General features: G+C 40.9%; 1 protein-coding gene across 2 annotated transcripts in view; it reads right to left on the reverse strand.

The window, feature by feature from the left end:
* The window catches only part of LOC109929127 (SPARC (osteonectin), cwcv and kazal like domains proteoglycan 1), a 468,013-nt gene extending 446,253 nt beyond the window's left edge, over positions 1 to 21,760 (reverse strand). For both annotated transcript variants that reach the window (XM_048603880.1, XM_048603879.1), the window contains exons 1-2: positions 21,651 to 21,760; positions 21,389 to 21,550 (exon numbers count right to left, since the gene is read on the reverse strand). In XM_048603880.1, coding sequence (XP_048459837.1) covers positions 21,389 to 21,550 — 162 coding nt within the window. In that variant the 5' untranslated portion in view covers positions 21,651 to 21,760. The remainder of the gene's footprint in view (positions 1 to 21,388; positions 21,551 to 21,650) is intronic.
* Positions 21,761 to 24,070: the final 2,310 nt, after the last annotated feature.

Genomic DNA, 24,070 nt, shown 5'->3' on the forward strand with positions numbered 1-24,070 from the left:
GTGGGAGGGGTCCTTTATTACGTTGGCTGCTTTTCCGAGGCAGCGGGAAGTATAGACATAGTCAATGAAAGAAAGGCTGGTTTTCATTATAGACTGGGCTGTGTTCGCAACCCTCTAATTTCTTAAATTCTTTGGAAGAGCAGTTGCCATACCAAGCTGTGATGCATCCAGATAGGATGCTTTCTACAATGCGTCTATAAAAATTTGTAAGAGTCATTGTGGAAATGCCCAATTTCCTTGGTCTTCTGAGGAAGTAGAGGCATTGGGGTGCTTTCCTGACTGTAGCGTTGATGTGGATAGGCCAGGATAGATCATTGATTATATTTACTCCCAGGAACTTGAAGCTCTCAACCACCTCCACCTCAGCATCATTGATACAGACAGGGGTGCGTCCTCCACTCTGTTTCCTGAAGTTGATGGCCAGCACCTTTGTTTTGCTGACATTGAGGGAGAGTTTGTTGTCTTTACACCACACCACTAAGCTCTCTATCTCTTCCCTGTATTCTGTCTCTTTCTTGTTTGAGATCCGACCTGCTACAATGGTGTCATCAGCAAATTCTCAAATGGAGTTAGAGCTGAATTTGGTTACACAGTCTTGAGTACATATCAGGTGGACAGTGGATCCTACAAATCCACTACAAATTTAAAATCAGATCTTTTAGATCATGGATGAAACTTTATGATTCACATAGAGTTCATTCTTGGCAAAATAGAAGTGAGAAAGCCAATTAAAATCTCTGGACAATAGTGAGTGCAAATCAAAACACTTGAAAAGAATAGGTCTCATGAGGGTTGAGCTGAGAGCTTCAGAACATTTTTACACTCTAATAAATCATTATTACAGGAATGATCCTTCAATACCTTTTTCCAGTTAGAGTGCTAAGGCAGGAAATTAAGAGTTCAGATTAATTTGTGCCCTCATTTTTAATTTACATATCTACAAACTGGTCTTCTGTTTTGACAAACAAAGCTTCAAAAAACTCACAACAGATCTAAAAGCTCTCCAGAGGCTACAAAATCAATATGTGCTTATGTACACAATTCAGATCTCAGTGGGGTTCAAATGGGTAAAGGCAAGATAGACAGCAAATTTAACTCCCATTCCACAAGTGTGCATGCCCTGTCAGTGTTCTGTCAAAATTTGAAGGGAAGCATTAGGTAACTATTGAGTCCAGGAGCCCAGTCAGCAAGCAGCTGTGTCTAGTTCCCAAAAGTAAGAGTCAACTGAAGTGGCAAATTCTCGGCAGGGTGAAAAGCAGTTGAAAACACCATTCAACAAGAAATATTTTCCCTGACCTTTTTTATTAATTAGGGTGTTTTGATGTAACTGTGGCAAAGTTTCACAATAGAATAAAGGACAACGCAAAAAAAAATTATTTTGCGCACGTTACAGATCAGAGAAAAATGTGTGAAAGGTAATTACTTTGGCAAAGATTAAGTGTTAAATGATTGCTTTAGTTAGTGACAATGATAAGAGCTGGTTGCAGTGTAATAACATTCTGAAGCTCTCAGCTCAATGCCCATGAGACCTAGTCTTTCAATTATTTTGATTTTTACTCTCTACGGTACAGAAACTTTAATTAGATATCTCACTTCTTTTGTTGCCAGAAATGATCATCTTACATTATCAATACCACATGATACAAATTAGCTTTTTTTTATTTTTACAAAGAAGTTGTTGACAGAAGGACTCATTACAGAGTATTCCAAAAAGGCATTTTAGCTAAATTTAAATCTATGCCATGTTAGCTTTCTGGGAATTTCTCTCTTTGTAATTGGTGTATTCCCTGTTGCCAAGCATTTTTTGCAGTCTTCAAAAACTTCTGTGCTAAAACATAGCAGGATTAATGATGCAATGTCACAGAACATGTTTCCAAAAATACTGATCATAGTTTGTGAATGTGCAAGACAACAGATTCTTTCTAGCTTCATAATGGGTCATTTTTCTTTCATTGCTTCTTCTATTGGAATCGGCATTAAATATTCACTATTCTCGACAGGAAGTCAGTAAAAAAAGTGAAATGGTATTGTTAGAATGCAAAACACAAAGCCTGTTAAAATGACCTGCCTAGGACCACCAGTGCCAGAGATACAAAGCTCCTGGTGAAATGATGATGGGTGAATGCAGCCACACAGAGCACAGCATGTGACAATGCATTCATGTGGGCACACCGTGTATGTGTCAGAGGCATGCAAAGGATCGAACGTAATGTCAATCAGCCTCCAAGATTGATGCAGAGTATGTTCTGCCAACTCGCAACGATTAGTTCTATTTAGCACCCTTCAAACGTCTCCCTGTTAGCTGCATCAAAGGGCCCTCCATAGGGCATTTACAGGGATCACCATTTAACTTTCAACTAGGATTTGCCTCACTCACTTTTGTTGATGCAGTTTGTGGAAATATAGTGCCATGATCTTAGAGGAGTTTCACTAACTTGGGGGGATTTTCAAGGGGCTGGTGCAGGATTCTGACAAGAACGTTGGATGAGTTTGTTTGGTCAGTAATGGGGGCTGTTGGTGAAGAGCATCTTAGGTTGCAGCATGGAATAGAACACGGGCTAAGGCATTGCAGGGAAGAACCGGGAAAAGAGCAGCTCGCAACAGGATCTCCAGAGAACACTCAGTCAGCAGCACTGTCTAAAGTGCTCTTATTTCAACAGGGAATTGGGCACGAAGCTGTGTCATCTCCTGCAACTCAATCTGCAAGTGGCTGCCAAGATGCTATCATTCAAAATTTCCATCCTACTCCTTCTAGCAAGGAGTTGGTGCCATTACCAATATCTTAGTTCACCATTCATTACTATATCAGGGAGATGATAGTGTTCGGGTCTAGAAGGTGAGAGAATTTCATCATCTTCTTAACAACCACCTAGGGGAAGGAGAAGTAAACATCTGGATTTGGCAAAACGTGGGATTTCTGACAATGTAGGCTAAAATCAATTGGACACATGGAACTCAGTGGGCCCACTATAATGGCAAAATGTTCCATGATTGCTGGGATAATGATCATCAATGTCTCATTGAGATGTAACCATGACCAGAAGATTTGTTCAGTCAGTCCTTACAATTCCACAGCAAGCACATCTTCATCCTGCAATAGGCACCCACATCCACCATGTTTTGTGTTACCATAAGCAACCACAGGCTGGATGACAAGGCAAAAACTATTATGCATCTCTCTAGTGGTTCCCCTCAACCACCCAATGAGTGAGGAAAAAGTGCCTATAAAAGAGCCATGCAGCACCAAGGAACATTGAGAAAACAATTCATGTTCTGTAGCAACTGTTCAATTGCAGGAGGGGAGGAGGACACAGTGGCAGCAGGCACTCTCTGGTACTCACCAGAGCAGGAGTCCAGGTTTGTAATGGCCTGCCACTTTCACCAGTTCTCCCTTTGGCATCAGGCATTTGGGAACCATCTCAAGATAAGACAGAAGAGCAGCCATCGGTGTGACTATTCATCAACAGCTACTAAGATTCTAGAGCCTGTTATGGGCCAAACCGAACCCCCTGAAAATATATTAAGAAGATAGCCTACACCCTAGCTTTTTTTAAATCATTTTAAATGTAATTGTAAGGCGTTGCATTCCAGATGTAATTCAATTGGTTGAACTTATCAATTTCAAGCAAAATGCACTTTATTTTTACACTACAGTTAAAATACAGACAAATAAAAATAAAAATAAAAGGAAAGAATTGGCTTAACTGTAACTGCACCAAAATGCTTAACTAAATAATATATATAAACTGCTACTAATTAACTGTCCCAATATGGTACCATCCCATAGATACACCCTAGGCAAAGGCAAATTCACTAAAATAGATTGTCTTACATGCAATTCTAGCAGCAGGAAGAGAACCCCAGCTTATAGCTTTACCAGAGAGGGGAAAATGACCTTCAACATCCAGCTTCAAGACCCCAGCAACTGCTGAAAGCTAAAACTAAAAATCCTGGTACTGTGGGAGCTTGACCCCACCCATTCAGGCTACTTCTATTGTTCCAACTTTCACAAAAAACCCAAAAGCCTCACAAGTTGATAACTTTATTGTCTTTGAGCAGGTGACTTTCCACCTCTGTGTCAACCTTTCTTCATAAAAAAAACAACCAGGACAAAACAGACCTCTTAAAGCCACATGTATGACAATGATATCCTAACATCACAGTATCTCCAAAATTGCCCACCTTTCAATTCATCTGCTACTTAATTGCACCAGAATTCTCTTTGCTAAGAGTCCTGAAACAAAAATGAAATAATTCCCTGAAATCTTTATCCAGCAGCACATACATACAGGATGGAATGTTTTACCATTGTGTGTTCCCTTAGTATCTGTCTTAACAAAGGTCTTTTCCCTTGTAGCTTCTATACAGAGCTACTCCAATCAGATTATCCCAATGTATGGCTGGTGGAATGCTGCTGAATGACAGTGGGAGAGCTTTCAGACAGCATTTGAGGATGGTCTTAGGCAGCTGTCAGCTTTGTGGCCCTATCTGTGATTATCACACCTTGGCATCGATGGCAAACAGCTGGTATCATGAACTGAAACGCAACAGGAAGTACACAGGTTGAGTGGCATTTATAGACTGCTTCTTGAGCCTGGATGCCTCTGTTGCTTGATGGCAGCAGTCTAAATTGCAATGGCACTAGGCGTGGATGGTGTGACCTCAGCCTGAGCTCACTGCTGCACTGAGACAGTGGCTTTCATGGAATTGCCCACCGCATTCTCAATGCAAGTGTCAGGTCAAGGTACAGCTTTTCTTCATGAAGGTCATTTGAAGCTGTCATGCTTCCCTCTGAAGCTGTACTGACTGGCCAGGTGGCTGTTCTTGGGGATCTGAAAACAGCAGAAGGGTGGGGCTGGGATGAAGGTAGCCCACTGTCAAATGTGCAGCTTACACTTCATGTCAGACACCAGGATTAGGGTGAGGTAGAATTAGAGAAGGAGAATGATGGAGGTATGCTTTCAGCAAAACCTGGTAATGAGCTTCTGCTGTCAACAGATGGGATTGCCATGTGCTCCACAGGGCTTAGGTGAAGCAGTTATGCCTGTTCATCTCCATTTTGGTTCTGCTCTCTCCTGTCATGGGACAATACCTGGAACACTGACCTGCCTCCTGTTTTCTCACAGTCCCAAGGGGGATGTCCATAAATCGAGGGGCTGCCCTGCCCAAGGTCCTAGGCCTCCGTCTCGTCCGCAGCATCTCTCCAACAGCAGATATTGCAACGAATTGGCAGCCACAGAAAGGACTGTGATGGTCTGTTTAAATTGTGTTTGCATTGGCGCAGTCCCACTTCTGGTCTGGACCCTGGCCAATAACTGGCTGCCAAACTCTGCCATGCCGGGTAAGGTGGCACTCCATCTGAATCCGAACCAGTGAGCACTTTCCCCATAGATTAGTTTGGGACCCGGAGTCAGTCCCAGTGCCTGTTTCCTGACCCCTAAAAGGAAGATCCTGCCCTAGATTTGGCCACCAATGTTAATCCCACCGCACAGCATCTCCCTGAACTTGTACAAATGAATACATTCTAATAAGAAATTCACAAATGTAATAACACAGGGAGCCCAAGTGGAAAGGGATATCATTTATTGTTGAACACTAAATAGAGCCACTATGTGTGACTTACACAGGCTAGTCCCAACCCAGCACAGACAGTTCTGTTTGCCCATCCCTGGGTCTGCTTTATTATTCTTTCCCCATCACCAAATCATTGTGGTTTTTTTTCTATCAAATAACCACCACCATATGAATGACTTACATGCAAAGACCATGAAGGCCAATCTGGGTCTGCCTTTCTTTTAAACCTATTTTCTGATCAACCTATTCAGAGATGTTACTACACACCTCTGGAGCAGGTGGGACTTGAACCCAGGCCTCCGGGCTCAAAGGTCATGAATAACTACCACAAGTAAAAACACCCGTGTAGACAATTCAATATTTACATGCAAAGCCTGTTAAGGGTGATGCAAACTATTAATAGTGACGGAGGTAAGGAGAGAGGGAAGGGGCTAAATCAAAATAGAGTTGCAGGGAGAAATAAAGCACTGTATTGCCCAAGGTGCCTACCTCTCACTAAAGGCATCGAAGGCATTGGTGAAGACTGCATGCTCCCTCTCCAATGACACCCGGGCTTGAACGTATCCATGGAAGAGGGGCAGACAGTCGGTAGAGAAGACTTCCCCCACAGCCTGCTGCCTGGGCCTGTTTATAACCAGCCTAGCCAGGCTCAGGTGCAGATCCATGAGCAGCTCCTCTGATCTGCCCACACCCCTCCGCACCAGATGCCCACAAATCCAGGAGCACAGGGCCTGTGTCTATTTTATAAAGGGCTCAGGTGAAGAGTTCCAGCTTGGGCAGGCCATTGACCATTATCAAGGGAAATTATACTCAATGAGCTCCATAGGGAGATTAATTAGTGATTCCCCATGGGCCTTCTAGGGGCAATCATAATAAATAATAGGTGTAGGCCACTGAGATCACAAACATGCTCTGTGATTTCTTAAGATAGTGGCTGATGTGACTATAGCCTTAACTCCACTTTGCTGCCTGCCGTTTCCCCTTCCCCACAAACATACAATCCCCACCAACCTTCCAGAACCCCTGGCTACCTTGTCCATTAACAATCTGACAAACCCATTTGAAAATGTGGAATGACCCAGCTTCTACTGCTCTCTGGGGAAATTTCTCTTCATTTCAATGGAAGATCCCTTATTTTAGTTTGTGCCCTTAGTTCTAAGTTTCTCACGAGGGGGAGACATCCTCGCAGTATGTACACTGTTAAGTCCACTCAGAATCTTGTTTAAAATATCGAATTTCACAGGTTATGCTTTCTTTTTTGTAGGAGAAGTACCTAAACAATAGTATTCTGTTCATGCTAAATTATTTGGCATTTATACATCCTGAGAGTTTTACGAGCACTACCAGATTTAAACTTAAATCCTTGTTACAAAGCCAAATTCTTAATCCATTTTCAGAAATTAACTTGATGCAACAAGACAGTCGAAGGGAAGAGGTTTATTTCATTGAAAAACAAGTTTCCAATTAATATCAGCCAAATGGTTGCTCTTTCCAAAAGAAATTCTAATTGATCTGGTGACAGCTAATTGTTTTCATCTCCATCTGCAAAAGAAAATTAAAAATAATACAAGAGAAGTGTAATTGCAACTGTGTTTACGCCCATCGGGGACCCATCTTGAACTCAGTTAATAATATTGTTTAGTTAATATGCAAGTACCATACATAATCAGTGGCTATCACCAAGTAATGTTATTGTAATTGCAGAAGCAAAACTCAAGACTCAGAACTGAAATTAAACTAAAACTTGAAATTCAGATTCTGTTAGGTCCAATGCTTCAGTCTCACAGTAGAATGCGATAGTAGAATACATCTTGTAGCCAAGCTGTTCCAGTACAGTTACAACACTGGCATCTACCCAACAATGGGAAAATTGCCCCGGTATATCTTGTATGCAAAAAGCAGGACAAAACCAAATGGGCCAATTACCACCCCAGTAACCTACCCTCAGTCATCAGTAAAGTGATGGAAGGTGTTATCATTGATGCCCAGTTTGGGTTCCACCAGGGCCACTCAGCTCCAGACCACATTACAGCCTTGGTTCAAACAAGGACTAACGAGCTGAATTCCAGAGGGGAGGTGAGAGTGATAGCCCTTGACATCCAGGGTGCATTTGACCCAGTGTGGCATCAAGGAGCCCTAACAAAACTGGAATCAATGGGTATCGGGGGCAAACTCTCTGCTGATTAGAATCATACCGGCACATAGGAAGATAGTTGTGGTTGTTGGAGGTCAGTTAGCTCGGGTCCGGAAAATCTCTGAAGAGTTCCTCAGGGTAGTGTCCTGGGCCCAACCATCTTCAGCTGCTTCATCAATGACCTCCCCTCCATCTTAAGGTCAGAAGTAGGGGTGTTCACTGATAATTGCACAATGTTCAGTACAATTTGTGATTCCTCAGAAACTGAAGCAGTCCATGTTCAGATGCAACAAGATATGGACAATATTCAGGCTTCAGCTGACAAGTAGCATGTATCATGCATGCCACACAAATGCCAGGCTATGACCATCTCCAATAAGAGACAATCAAACTACCACCACCTGACATTCAATGGTGTTACCATCACTGAACCCACACTATCCACAACCTGGTGCTTACTGCTGACAAGAAACTCAGTCAACTTGCCATATAAAATCAGTGGCACCTGTCCAATACCTACAAACCTCAAGTTAGGAGTGTGATGGAATATCCCCCACTTGCCTGGATGAGTGCAGCTCCAACAACACTCAAGAAGCTTGACACGATGCAGGACAAAGCAGCCTTCTTGACTAGCACCACATTCACTCCCCCCACCACCAATGCTCAGTAGCAACATTGAGTACCATTTACAAGCTGTATTGCAGAAATTCACCAAATGTCCTTATACATCACCTTCCAAACACACAACCACTTCCATCTACAAAGACAAGGGCAGCAGATACATGGGGACACAACCGCCTGCAAGTTCCCCTCCAAGCCACTCACCATCCTGACTTGGAAATATATCACCATTCCTTCCCTGTCACTGGGATAAAAATCTGGAATTCCCTTCCGAAGGGCATTGTGGGTCTACCTACAACACAGTAACTGCAGCCGTTCAAGATGGCAGCTCACCACCACCTTCTCAAGTGAACCTATGGTTGGGCAATAAATGCTGGCCAGCCAGTGACGCTCACATCCCACAAGTAAATAAAAAAAATTGTAACAAGAACACAGGGCTAATTAAATTTGTGAACTAAATTTCAGAAAACATAACTTCTTTCTTGAAGGTACGACTAAAAACTCAGTTTCTTAAAGGACATAATCTCAATTACAACCAGCTTAAAGTGCTAGGTTAGGATTTGAATGGAAGATTAAAGGAACATTGCAGACAAATATAACCAAATCCTGCCACAGGGCAGGAAGGTTCTTCTGTTGTGATTCTAGGTTGTTGCTCAGGCTGGGTATCAATGCAGACAGTGATGAAAAAGGGTGTCTTGGACAGCCAGTCAAGTTAGAACTTTTAGTCACAAAAACAGAAATTGCTGGAAAAACTCAGCTGATCTGGCACCATTAGTGAAGATAAAGCACAGTTCGTGTTTCAGTCCAGTCATTCTTCTTCAGAATTACAAGCTTTCCAACTTTCTGAAGAAGGGTTGCGGGACCCAAAACATTAACTCTGCTTTCTCTCCATAGATGCTGCCAGACCAGCTGAGTCTTTCCAGTAATTTCAGTTTTTGCCTCAGATTTCCAATGTATATTGTTCTTTGATTTTATTAGAACTTTTAGTTGCTTAGCAATACAGAATTTGACTATTGCTAAGGAAAAAAATGGCAGGTTAGTGAAGTTTTCTGTCTTGCACTCATCAGGACAGAATCACAAGAATACCAAATTTCAAAGGAAGCAATAATTTATCCTGCATGAGAAGAGAATGCTGATTGGTTGGCAATTTGACTCTGTTTTTCAGTTCGCTTGGCCTCATTCACAAAGAAGCTGATTAATTTCAAAGCATCTGCTAAAGACAGTCATTTTATAACTCTATTATGAAAGACTCATCAATTTAATCAATCAGCCAATTTATTAAAAGTTTCGAGTTTCAGAACTAACTCATTATTTGATGCTTCACACTCACATCCTATAGCCAGCAGTACATAAATATTAGAATTCCAGTATACCTGGAATTATTACTCCTTCATAAGTGTCTAAACAATAAAAAAAACAAATTCAGTGAAAATAAATAGCATATTCTGTACTAATTCAAAGCATTTGACTTTTTTTTTAATCTGCAGCTTAAACCGCCATCAGTATCACCCATCCTTTCTCTTTATATGGAAAGGAGCTCAGGAAGGTTGATCAGCTGCCCCAAACTGGCTATTCCAAAATACTCTAAACAGAAATGCTCAAAACTGGACATAAATTATCATTTGTGAGGTCAGCCTGATAGATACTGAAACGTACATTGAACATTACAATTTTCTCAATGCAGCACTAAAGTATTCGATTGCATTAAGGTGCAGCACAAATAAAAATCAAGAGGAATTACACAAATTATCATCATAAAAAAGGCCCAGATTTCCCACTGGCCAGATAGTTGTTGTTCCATTGTAGATGGGAGTTGCACATGAGTACTTTCTGGAATTCCCACCATAGTACACTGCAAAGGAAGAAATTCTTCTATGCCAGGAACCCTCCAAAAGTCCCCATTTATATTGTAGACTTTGCTGGGTCTGTTGAAATTAAGTAAAATCACTAGTCAGGAAAAGTTAGACTATTAAATACATAATCGAACTCCTAAGTAATGATTAAACTGACCCCATATTTAACTGATGACCCCATACTTAGAACATCCACCTCCCCCAGATCATTTGTATCCCAGGCTCTGACTGGCACCACCGGGCCCCAAATCCCTGCTGGATCCTTGCCATTTGGCACCCCACCTGCTTCCCACTTAGAATTCTATGCACCTGGCACCCTATCCCTGACTGAGCTGGCACTCTATTTATCATGCACCCTACCCCTTCTCATCTAGCATTCCATCCCTGTTCCCTTCCCTCCTACTCATCTAGAATTCTACTATTGGCAACTTACCCCCTACACCCTGGCATCCTGCATAGCTGGCATCCTACCACTTGTTGCCCATCTGTTTTTCTATCCCTCCCCAGTGGCACCCTACTAACCTCACACCCAACACTTACTCATCTGGCATCATACTGCTGGCACCGTAACCCTCGCCAGCAGGCACACTACCTGTCTGGCACCCTGCTTACCTGGCACCCTATTCCCACCTACCCACCTGGCACATTACTCTCCCATCAACACTTACCTTTTGACAGCAGCTGTCAAACTGGCTGCCTGGACCTTTACATTTCGCATTGTGGCAGCTAACTGCTGTGAAAGAGAGGTGCGGTTTGCTTTTCTCTGACAGTTCTGTACTATGAAAGAACTGTCACAATTGAAGTATGGCTCTGTATTCCATTGGAATCTCCCCTCTGAAATGTGGAGGTCCTTTCTTTTAAAACGAAAGGCCAGAGTGGCAATCTGTGAGATATTGCCATTCCTTAAGAAAACCTGCCCAATGTATGCCCTGAAAGTCTGCAAACATGAGACAAAAAATGACCTGTGATCAAAACACAGATAGGGTGCAGTCAGCATTAGAGTTAGTTGACATGGGGTAGAATTAACATACGGTAGTTCTTGAAACATTTAGGGGAAAAGTTCACTGCACATATATAGAAACTAAGCAGTACAAAAGTTCTGTCTGTACAAGAACTTGCCAGTTCTTGCTCCATGTAGACCAACGGAAGGAAGTTAGCTGTGTACTTTACATACACGCAATCCAATCTTTCTGAGGAATTTAGTGTGTCCACACTACAGTTCGAGCCAAACATAATTTTAACAAGTATTTTTAAACCTTTTGGAGGGAAAGAAAATTATTTGCAACAGCATTGATCATTTTTCTATTCCAACATCATGCTGGTAAAATCTTTATTCACAGGACAATTTCAAAATGCCCTGGTGCCACAGATTTTCAGTCTTGATATCATCTCAGCTGCACATCCCTGACAATTTTACACAGTGTCAAACTGAGCCCTCAAATAAACAATAATGAATGCTTGGAACACCAGAATTCAAAGACATCTTGGATGCAACATTGCTGATTACTACTACATCACACTTTGCAATGCCAACATAGATTCCATTGATGGTCCTCTCTGCTTTTGATGCGGGAAAGTAAAAAAAAACTGCACAAACAGGTTTTGTAAAAACAAGCAAATTAAGCAATTTTTTTTCCTTTTACTCATTCATGGGATGAGGCCGTCGCTGGCTAGGCAGCATTTATTGCCCATCCCTAATTGCCCAGAGGGTAGTTAAGAGTCAACCATATTGCTGTGGTTCCGGAGTCACATGTAGGCCAGAACAGGTAAGGATGGCAGTTTCCTTCCCTAAAGGACATTAGTGAACCAGGTGGGTTTTTAATGACAATCGGCAATGGATTTATGGTCATCATTAGACTCTTAATTCCAGATATTTATTGAATTCAAATTCCACTATCTGCCATGGCGGGATTCAAACCCGAGTCCTAGAACATTACCTGGGTCTCTGAATTAACAGTCCAGCGAGAACACCATTAGACCATCGCCTAGTGGTATTATATTACTTCATAGGTCTTAAACAGAAAATAAGGGAAAAATGGAAAGGTACATTCAAGTTGCAGTCACATGTTTCAGATCAACTTCATAGATGTTGAGCATAAATCAACCTCAGGATCCTTGGAAAAAACCCTCAAATGAAGCCTGACTTAGATAATAAATGAACTACTGACATAGGTGTGAGTGGTTGTGACATTGAATGTCATTGGTATCTGATACAAACACTGCTGGAACAAAGAGTCACCACTGTCTGCCTCCTCCAATACTGCCACTAAAGATGTGAAGGAATACTTGAGGAAGAAAACTACAGATTGGTGGAAATTACTAATGAATTGGGCATAAAAATTAATAAATGGAAGTCAATCCAGAGAAGTGTGGGGAAACACGTTAGGGGAGGGCAGCAACACAAAAGATAACACAATAAATGGTAAGAGATAACAAGGTGTGGAGCTGGATGAACACAGCAGGCCAAGCAGCATCAGAGGAGTAGGAAAGCTGATGTTTCGGGTCTGGACCCTTCTTAAGTTACCCTCCTCCCTTCGGCAGTTCCCACTATCTCTGAAACAATAAATGGTGAGATAGCATGAAGATCAAAGGAGCAGAAGAACCTTGAACTGGACATTCACAGATCCCCAATGGGAGCATGACAAGGAAACAGGGTAGTTAGAAGGAATGTGGAATAATATCCTTTATTAACCGGACCACCATATGCAAAAACAGAAAAGCAATGCTAGAACTGTATAAAACACTAAAGCTGGGCTACAGCAAGAGTTCCAGTCATCACATGATCAGGAGAGTATGATTACATTACAAACGATACAGATAAGATTTACAAGGATGTTGTCAAAGGTGAAGAACTTCGGCTATGGAAAAAGAGTGGATAAGATAGAGATGTTCTCTAATGGACAGGAGACTGAGGGGAAATTCAATGAGGTGTATAAAATTAGGAGGTGTCTAGATAAAGTAGATAAAGAAGAACACATTTCATTCAGCAGAGAGATCAACTATCAGGATGCATAGCCTAAAAGTACTTGCTAGAAGTATTAGTGGGGAGTGGAGAATTCTATTTACCCAATGGATGGGAAAGTTATGCCTGATAGGAAGTAGAGGCAGAACACTCACCACATTGAAAAAAACACTGGATATGTGCTTGAAATGCCCAAATCTATAGGTCAACCTACCGAATGCTACAATTAAGCTGGATTGCTCTTTTTCAGCCAACACAGACATGATTGGCTGAAATGTCTCTGTCTGTGATGTCAACATTTTTATCCCAGTTTAAAGTACATTGTTTATGTTGCCGTCATGTTATTGCGCTTCCCTACTAAGTGGGAACAAAAAGCATTCTGATAATTAACAACATATGCACTTATATTTTTTATTGGAAAGGTGATATTAGGAAAATCTTCCATTTCTTTTCAAAAATAAAATTAGACTTTTGTAACAAAGTGCACCACTTATTCACATTTCGACTGAGTCCCTATGACTGCTCACTATGAATTTTTAAATGTTTCCTTCAAGATACCCAGAGTATCAAGGCTGATATGATTGAATAAAAAAGAAACCAATTGTGTGATAACCAATAAATTTAACAGATTCCTTTACAAATACGCTTTTAAATACATACAAAATAACCCATATTTAATACTTATAGAGATATGAATGTTCGTCACAAATGTTTTTAATGCTTATGTTACAGAAAGTTCAAATATTGGCATAAATGTAAAATTTTACCACAAATAGCTGCTCTTCAGCCTACTACTTTACACCTATGTGATTTCAAATGAAAGCTCCTTTGATTTTAGTTCAAACATTGTTACTTTTACAATATTTCCATTTCTTAGTGAGTCTAGGAAGCACACTGATTTTTAGTAGAATGTGGATTTCCTGCCTCTCCTAAAAATCACAGTTGAAGATGATAAGACAAACACATTTCAGAGGAATGGGTAAATCCATTTCATTTAATAGATCTACTTTCTGGGATTTATAATTGGAAAAAATGTTAGCATCATTGGGAGGGCATCCTCCACCTAGATCTGCCCCCGTTTTAAATATTTTATTCTGGTCAGATTTTTGCCACAACAGAGACCATCTTTGTCCTGGTAAAAATGTCCAAAATTCCCACACATCTGGAATCCTGATCCAAGCTGTTTCGGGTTTCACATGTATGTGGCCCAAACACAATGGCTAACTGTCTCCACTTCAACTCTATTTTGGTATCCCCACTGTTTGGAACGCTGAAAATGCAGAGCAGACCGGGTTGGGGGAGGTCAGTTACAGTGAAGTTATTTTAGACAGAAGGGCATCTCCTTTAGATATTCTCCTGTAGATATTCTCCCAGGACGCCTCGGGGGAGAGGTTTTAGAAATTACATGCCCTTGGTTGAGGGGTCAGGTACCCTTTAGGATTGTGAAAGTTGACATGGTTTTGCTGAAAAAAAAACTTTCAACCCACTGGAACTGTCAAAGCTGTCAAACAACTTAGAATACCAAGGCTTGTTCTTTTTTATAAGAGATAAGTTGGGGAATTTCAATTTTTTTCTTATTTCAGCAAGACTGCTTTTTTAACTAGTGACATCATCAACAAATACATAAATTTATCTTCTAAGAGCATGGCTCCTGAGATTTGCCCATGGTAGATTCTAGGAGAGTTGGCATGGACGGACTGAAATGCATGGTGGTGGACATGGTTCAACATGGATTGGCGCCAACTTGGAATGGGGCTAAAGGGTGATGGTACAGGGGCACAGACAGGGACAGGGTAATGAGTTATTTGCAAAATATGATACATGCAGGACCATGGGCATCATTGGCTGGACCAACAAACAACACTAAAGAAATGACGATACTTTTCCAAGTCAGGATGGCGAGTGACTTTGAGGGAACTTGCAGGCGGTGGTGTTCCCGTATTCCTGCTGCCCTCATCCTTCTAAATGCTAGTGGGTTTGAAAGGTGCTATTCAAGGTGCCTTGGTGAATTTCTGCAGTACATCTTGTAGATGGTACACAGTGCTAATAATGAGCATCAGAAGTGAAGGAAGTGAATGTTTGTGCATGGGGTGCCAATCAAGTGGGTTGCTTTGTCCTGGAGCGTGTCAAGTCTTAAGTGCTACAGCTGCACTCATACAGGCAAGTGGGGAGTACTCTTTAATTAAAATATAATAGTGGCCTACGAAAACAAAACTACAAAGAGCGACCAAATGGCAAAGGTTTAAAAGATGGGAACTGAAAGAACTGCAGACGCTGTAAATCAAAAACAAAAACAGAAGTTAGGGGAAAAACTCAGCAGGTCTGGCAGCATCTGTGAAGAGAAATCAGTGTTACTGTTTTGGGTCTGGTGACCCTCCCTCAAAATAGTTCTGAGGAAGGGTCACCGGACCCAAAATGTTAACTCTGATTTCTCTTCATAGATGCTGCCACACCTGCTGAGTTTTTCCCCTAACTTCTGTTTTTGTTTAAAAGATGGGAACAGATTCCACCTCCTCACTCAGTTTTAACAAATTTGGGGGCTCACCAGAACTTTCCAAATTAAGTAATGAAAGAGATGCAGTAGAGACAAATAAATTGTTCATTCAAACACAGTGTTTATTTTCTAAATACAAAACTACAGAGATTTTCTTCAGTCTCCACGATATTAATAAAAATACATCTATGCTTGATAGTAATGCTTTGATACAGCAGGATGAAACATCTTATTAAAAACTAAAAGCTATGCCTTGGAAGAATTAAAAGAGATAGTGAGGCATTTAGATTTCTGCCCAAAAGCCTGAGAAAGCAAGGTTACAAAACAGGTGGTGAAATATCTAGACATGGAAACTGAGGATAGTGAAATAGGTCAATTAAAATTGAAGCAGAGATTAGGTTTAGAATTCCAACGCAGAAATAATGAAATGAGAATCCAGGAACAGAAAAGAGACACAGAGAGAGGCAGCAATGAGTACAGAGTGAAGAAAGAGGATTTTAAGAAAGGATAAGCAAAGAGAATTCCAAGAAATCTAAAATGAAATAAAACGGGCATTCAAATTGAAACAGCTTGAGTTGAGAAGAGAAGGTAAGACTGCTCTGCGTGACAGTACTGTACAAATGTGAAGCTTAAACAATATAGATTTTAGAATAGAATAGAATCCCTACAGTATGGAAACAGGCCATTCAGCCTAATGAGTCTATACTGACCCTCAGAAGAGCATCTCACCCAGACCCATCCCCCTACCTTGTCCCTGCAACCCTGCATTTCCCATAGCCAACCTACCTAACCTACAGGCCGGCTAACTTGCACATCTTTGGACTGTGGGAGGAAACCGGAGCACTTGCTGGAAACCCATGCAGAACAAGGAGAACATGCAACCTCCACACAGACAGTCGATCGAAGGTGGAATCAAACCCAGGTCCCTGACGCTGTGAGGCAGCAGCACTGACCACTGAGCCATTTGTCCATTTAACTCCCATGTTTGGTAAAGGAAAGGTAGATGCTCTCTTTATTGGGTTGGAAAGGTTAGCACAGCAGTTAAAGTGGCCAGTCTGAAATAGAGCCATGATAGAGCAGGTTGACAAGGAAAGGTCAATGTTTACGCTGTCTTACCTGAGGACAGTGTCATTGGCTATGATAGGGGCTATTTTAAATGCATACTAGTTAGCACCAGAGGCAAAAAATTACACCCTCAAAACAGCCTGACCAAACATACCCAGAACTTGAATGACTTTAGCCGCTCGCTTTTGACCAGTAGGCAAATAAAATCGAGGCTAGCCATGAAAACCTTCAAAACATATTTTTCTTCAAGGAGTCCAAAAATTCAATACACTTATTAAACTAATCCAGACACACTTATAAGAATGAAGGGTAGCATGGCTCAGGCAGGCATCAGTTCTAGCTAATGACTAAGAGTTAGCACGTAAACCCCTAAACTCTGAGAAACTGGGGTCTGGGAACCATCACAGAACATGGTGAGATCAAGGTCAGGTAAATATTTCTGAGGCATGCTGGAAAGAAATGGGAAACCAGGCAGAGAATACAGAACTGCCCCAGATGTTAAGCGATCTGATGGGAAACAGGTGGGACACTGTCCAAACTGGACTGCTGGAAATGTGAAGGGAAATTCTTGGTTCCAACATTCCCCAGAAACTCAAGCTACAAATCAGTATCTGTAACATTAAAGGTGGCCAATTTCTGCTCAGGTATCACTGTTGACCAGGATAGCAGTCAGTAGACTGTATTCAAGGGCACTCTGACTATTTCAAACAGCCAGGGAGAAAAATCAGCATTCTTATATGTTAGGTTCTCTTATATGTTAGTGGGAAAAAGAAAAGACTTCCCACTTGGAAGCAAAGTAAGTTCCATTGTGGTGATTTTAAAAAAGTCTCATGGGAAATAGTATAGAGTTGCCAATTGTTAATGTTTACTTAGACAGTGTAGTCGTTACAGGTCTGGTAACAGTAGGATAATCCCAAGTTTCTCGATGCCAGGGATAGACATCTTATTGAGGAATAATTAGGCTTTTGCCAATCAGAAAAGGACAATTGAGAGGCTGAAACATTGGAGAAAGCCAGCAGCAAGCAGCTGAAAGACCTGAAAGAGAAAAAGATTTGGAAGTCCCACAGCAGGCAGTAAAATCCATGAGGTATCAGGTGGCTTAGACAGTGTCACTTGAATTAAACAGGGCTGAGAACATGCCAATAGTTATCAAAAAAAAGGCAAGAAAAGGCCAAGGAAGGTGACAAAAGATGACAGGTCAAAGACAGATCTGGAAAATGCATAGCTTTATGGAGAATCAGAGGGGTTCTGAGACAGGCCAGGAGAAAATGAAAGTGAAGCCTCATTGTGTGGAAGATACACAGGGAACTATATCAAAAGCTGAACATCCAACTGATAGCAGTAGTGTTCCAGGGAAAATGGAACAGGGTAAAATAAATTTCTAGACCAAAGGGAACAGGAAAAGGAACCTACCCCATAACAGACAGCACTGCTGCAGACCAGCAGAGACATAACAGTGAGTTAAAAACTGAGTTACCCACTGGAGAAGGAACACAATCATGTTTAACTCGTCCAATTGAGTTAGTGCAATGTTGAATAAGAGTGAAGTGCAGGATGCAGTAAAGACATCCTACGAGGGAAAAAAAAACACATTACAACCTACTGGATATCAAATCTGTCAAAATATCATAATCTGGTACATGGGTTATAGAAATCGGCAGTGAAATGTAAAAACTTGGGGAGATGGGAACAAGTGCAGCTGCTAGTCCCAAAGTAGGTGTATAACCCAGGTTAGGCTAAAGAGAGTAAAAAGTGGAATGTGTGTATGTTGTCATCTCCATCCTTGTACTGTTATTTCAGAATGGCCCTGCAATGGAATAGCCACTGAAGAAAAAAAGGACAGACATTGTTCACTGCTGTTCTTCAGGGCAGCAATGTTTTACAATCATGGTAAATATCGACTACTAAATTTGAACTTTTACCACAAGATTGTCATACATGCAGCCTTTCATGGATTCAAATAGTTTTTAGAAAGGAAGAAACAGAGACCTAAAATGACTGCAGTGGTTACATTGACGCAAGCTTCATGAGTCCATATGGAATAAATTAAACCATCTGTACTGAAATTACCATTTTTATCTAAATACATTAAAAACTAGGCTACTCTGTCAGCTTCAAGAAATTTATTTCTTGTGTTTCTTCACACAGTTATAATAATATCAGATGCAGTAAGATGAAAGACTCATCATTGGTTAGCTAGCTCGAAAGACAATGAAATTACACCAGGAATATACACTGACTATATTTCAACCGCTGCTTTTGTGCAACAAAGCAGTGAGAATGAAAATGAATCAATTGACAACAACAGCTGCAATTGTTTATCCTTGTCTGGTTCTCTCATCTTGGAAATCGGCACCAAGAGAAAAAGCAACTTGTATAAACAAATATTTACCAGAATTTCAAGACACCTATGTGTTCTGCTACTGCTATGGCTACATGTCAACAATCAATCAATGGTAGTTGCAAGTTTAAAATCTAACTTCTCCAAAACTGTAGTAACTCTTCCACGGTGTTGCCTTATTTCTCCCTATCTGTATCACTCTTTTGTAAAAAAACAAACTCATTACCTGTGTTTGTATGTATACATGATGTCATTTTAAAATTACTTTTCTCAGTTTTAGGAGGTAATAAAATTCCTCTTTCTTTCATCCAAAAAAAAAGCCTTGGTAATTGACTCCTTCATTTTCCTGAACTACATTTGATTTTTGTGATAGCTGCATGCTGCAAAGAAACAATATCTGTTGCAACTGGTTGGGGGTAGGGTTGAAAATAAAGGCAAGCTGATTTAGCTTCCTCACCTGGTCATAACACCAGGTAGATATTATTTTTAAAAGCCTTGATTGAAATTTATTTTCCTTTAATCTAGTCTCAAAAATGGATAAAACACTGAAACTAAACATGGACAAAGACAAATGGGATTTGGAAGGTGGAGGTGAATTGTTCTAGGTTATACAGACACGACATGGTATCATAGCATAAATATAACACCCCCAAATTCTGTGAAAGAAACCAAATTTGAAATTTGATAAGGAGGTGAGATAGTAATTGGTAAAGGGGTGAAACGTCATCAGGATAATGGGGAATGTGGAGCAATTAAATTAGAAAAACTCTTATTGAATGCTGGAGCAGGCTTGAGGGGCTGCGTGGCCTAATCATGCTTCTAACTCCTACGTTATAACAAGTTAAAAGTGACGACATGAAGGAGGCAGACTCATTTAACAAGGCTCTGGAACCACATTGACCGTTGCCTCAATTTTGATTTTTTGCATCGCTGCAATGTAAAATCCACTTTGATTCAATACCAGCTTCGTGATTTAAATATACTGCCAAACACCTGCATAAACTATCTCCCATTAATTCCCTTTCCTCTTTCAGATATCAATTATCAGATACAAAAAAGTACAGTGTTATCTGTACATACTGTCACAAATTAAAACTGCACAGTATTTCGGCAGAACCAGACTCCCAAAGCAAGTTCTTAGAACTCTGTCTTGGTGGGGAACACCCAGAAAGACATTGGAAATATCTTCAAAGCACCCCTGAAGAAATCAATCATTCCAGCTGATTCATGGGAGTCCCTGGCATGTGTCCAATCAAAATAGAGAAGGCTCATTTGGGAAGATAACAAACACCTTGTCTGGTACCTGCAAAGACAAAGCTGAGGTATCAGGAGGTGTACACAAACCTACAAACAAGCCATCCATCCAATTCTTCTTACACCACATAGCAGACACATGGCAGAGTCTGCAGATTGCACACTGCACTCAACAGGCATTGCGGAAGCCATCAATCTAGAATTGAAACAAGTTACCCCAGATCCTGAGGGGCTGTCCAAGCAGAGCAGAACTTGGGTAGGGAGCTGGTCCAATTTATACTGATCCGATCAGAACTACTTAAAAATCAACGTACAAACTTAAGACTGACACATTCATTTCGAAGCATCCTGAGAAGAAATTATGCAACAAATACCATCAGATTTGATTTATGCTTTAAATGAAACTGACCATCAAGGCATACATGAGTCAATCAACCCACTCATGGGACAGATCATATTCCACAATAGTTCAGTGTACACACTCTACAGATACAATATTGCGATTTCAATAAAAGTTCTTTTTCAATGTGTCAAGAATAATGAAAATTTGCTACAAGCTATGATACACATTTTTAGACCACACGCAGTATTCCATGCCCCTAAATGTTCCACAATACATTTTAGCGTGATTACAAATAGCAACTGAATTGATCAAGAATGGATATGCAACCTGAATTTTTTTGACCATTTCATGTGAAGCTGACTTGAATTTAAAGGTTCTAGCTATGTTTTACATCAAGGCGTAAAAAGGGGGTTTTGTGCTCAATAGCAGAACTATTAAACCCTAACAGAACACTAGAAAATACATAAATAACATGCACTGCACTAACAAAACTACAAAAATGTAGGAGATTTAAAGGCTCAACATATCAGCTTCAGAGCAGTTACGTTTAGCTTGTTATTTACATCAGGGAACGTGTGTACCATTTTTAAACATCAGATTGTTTGTGTTTTTCACTCCTTCTCACTATAATTGCAGCATCAGCATCTCTATTGTGTAAAACGGCAGAGCGTGTGTTAACTACATTACCGCAGCCGTAACCTAAGAAAATACAGAACTCCACTTCAGACCAGATATTAAGGTACGTACATCTCGGAATTTGTTCCAGTATCTGAGCTCCTTGTCATATTGTGAGACAGTGGTCAACCATTTCTCATTATCCAGGAAATTGACAGCATGGGTCGTTTCTGGTCGCCTGCTTTCAACTTCGAAGCAAATCGCGATAAAAACACCCATCAGAGAAGCCAGCATCTGCAAATATAGGACTTATTCTCAAAAGGCAATCGCAAGAACAAATACCAGTGAAATTGAACTCCTTGATTCGGAAACAACATTCACGTTACCAGCTCACCTTGCTGCCTGTGTAGATAGGTCAGATCTTTCTGAGTGAGAAGGAAGAGAGCAGCTATTTGGCTGCCTGCTTTGTGATGGTGCAGATGGGTTTGGGTATAAGCGCGGTACATGAGACATTGATCAGTGTGTGTTAACACAAGTTGTGGCGCCACCTCCCAACCAGCGTGTGTTATGACAGGCCAGCACCAGCCCACTGACGTCGATTCCGACTTGCTCATCTGCCCCCATCATCTCCGTTATCTGTCAAAGTCTCGGCTCGCCTTTCTTGAGTGAAACAGCGGTGAGACCGATTGCAAGAACAAAAACGGTGCATCTGCTCGAATTGTTGCAGCCGCACTTCGTTCTGAATTTTGTATCAAATAGAACACCCTGATAATACGCCAGGAATGTTAGAAATGAATAACTACTCATTTCTGAAAAAAAATGTATAAAATGAGCGATATCGATTCAGTGCAATGCGATCAGATTGTAAAACAAGAGGAGTCAACTTTTACAACTCGGCAAGAACACCATCACAATGGGCCTGGGGGAAAGTTTGCACCGAAGTGTTTGCTACAAATATCGCACCGCGCAAATTTCTCCACTTTTCAAGTAGCATGTGTCGACCTTTAATGGTCATGGAACGTATTTGAGTCATACGCAGTGAAGCTCCAACTGCAAATATATTCCCAGCAGCTGTGGAGACAGCTTCAGTTTGGCTGCAAACAAAACAGTAAAACCTGAAGCATAATCGAGGTTCTATCTCAGCAAAACTGTGCATACACCATGGGCCTGAAACTTGCGAGGAGACACAGGCTCTACATTTCTGGCCAGCACTTGGGCTGCCAGCAATAACATCCAACTGGTCCTTCGTCGCTTAAGATAGTCTGAGGAAGTCAGACCAAGCCATTTTTGTTATGCCAGTAGATACCGTATTGTAAGTTTTAATGTTTAAAAAAAACCCAAGGTATCTGTGTAAAGTACAATGTCCAGCTCTGATTCACAGTAAACATATTTTCAAAAAGGGCCTGATTTTAAATTATCTTCTGACTGGCATTTCATTGGTTAGTGTGAATACTACTTCCCGTACAATGTTCACCGAATCTGAACCCTCTCAACAGTGTTCACCTGAATCCTCACCACCCCACCCTTCTGAAAGTGTTCACGCTGCACCCTCACTGCCAACAGTGATCACCCCCATTAGGGGTTCACCCTCTCACCCTAACCCTCCCATCCTCACACTCACTACAACGGTGGTGCCAAGCGTCACTTCCCTCCTCTTCATGCCCCCTCATCACACAAAAATGCCCAACACTCAACACCCATTGACTTGGCTGGACAAGAGACAAGGATTCCGCTGTGTGAGTGGGAAAATAGGGATCAGATTAGGTAGAGCAGTATCGCAGAGGGAATATGGAGAGTGAGCACTGCCCATGTTCAGGATGTGGGTGAGGGGTTGATCACTGTCCTTGGTATGGAACAGGGAAGTGGAAGTAAGCACTGTCTGTGTTTCTCAGGGATGAAGGAGACAGTTAGTTTGTGTAGCAGATAGGAAAGGGGATGGATTTGTGAACATTTAAAGATATTTATTAAATATTTCTGGAGGGGCTGGGTGCCTTAATGTGCCAGCTACACTGATCAGCTGCCTTTAATCCTGGAATTAAAATCTAAGTAAATCATTATAAAGGCCAGGGTAAATATAGGGCAAACATTTTTTTCAATCTGAGAGTCCTTGGCTCTGGCCAATCACAGAACAATCCAGAAAGTATAAAACTGGTTTATGGAAGTTTAAACTTCCCTTATAAGTAGTGTTAATATGTTTACTTGGAGACTTCCTCAGGAGATGCAGCATTGACACAAGTTGATTTGGAAGTGTCTCCCAATTTCAGAAGAATTGGGCCTGTATAAAAAAAAGCATGCTAAAAAATAATAGGAATGTCACCTTTGGGAAGAGGATTACAGAGTTAGCCGTTTTCCTTAAAACCTTAAAGTGTCATGACAGCGAACATAAAACTATTAAATCAAATAAGTGATTGTAGTACAAAACAAAGGAAGATAATAATGAGAGTAAAAGCAGAAATTACTAGAGAAACTCTGCACATCTAGCCGCATCTGTGGGACGAAAGCAGAGTTAATGTTTTGAGTCCAGTGACTCTTCATTGGAATGGTTCTTTTGGAATTTTGCCTTTGCTTCAGATCTCCAGCGTCCGCAGTTCTTTATTTTATAATAATGAGGGCATTTAGAGAAATGAAGACCATATCAACACTGTTATTTCCATGACAAGGTTTCTTTCAAGACTTCATCAAAATAGAAGTTGCACAGATGAAGAAACCTCAAGACAAAATTAAAGCAACATTTTTAGTATCTTAGCTTAGTACCAAGTTTATTTAGCATGTCCACATTTACAGATGAAATCAATAGTGTTTAAAAGTAGATTA

This window comes from Rhincodon typus, chromosome 12, assembly GCF_021869965.1.
Source record: "Rhincodon typus isolate 14 chromosome 12, sRhiTyp1.1, whole genome shotgun sequence".
In the NCBI taxonomy this organism is placed as follows: Eukaryota; Metazoa; Chordata; class Chondrichthyes; order Orectolobiformes; family Rhincodontidae; genus Rhincodon; species Rhincodon typus.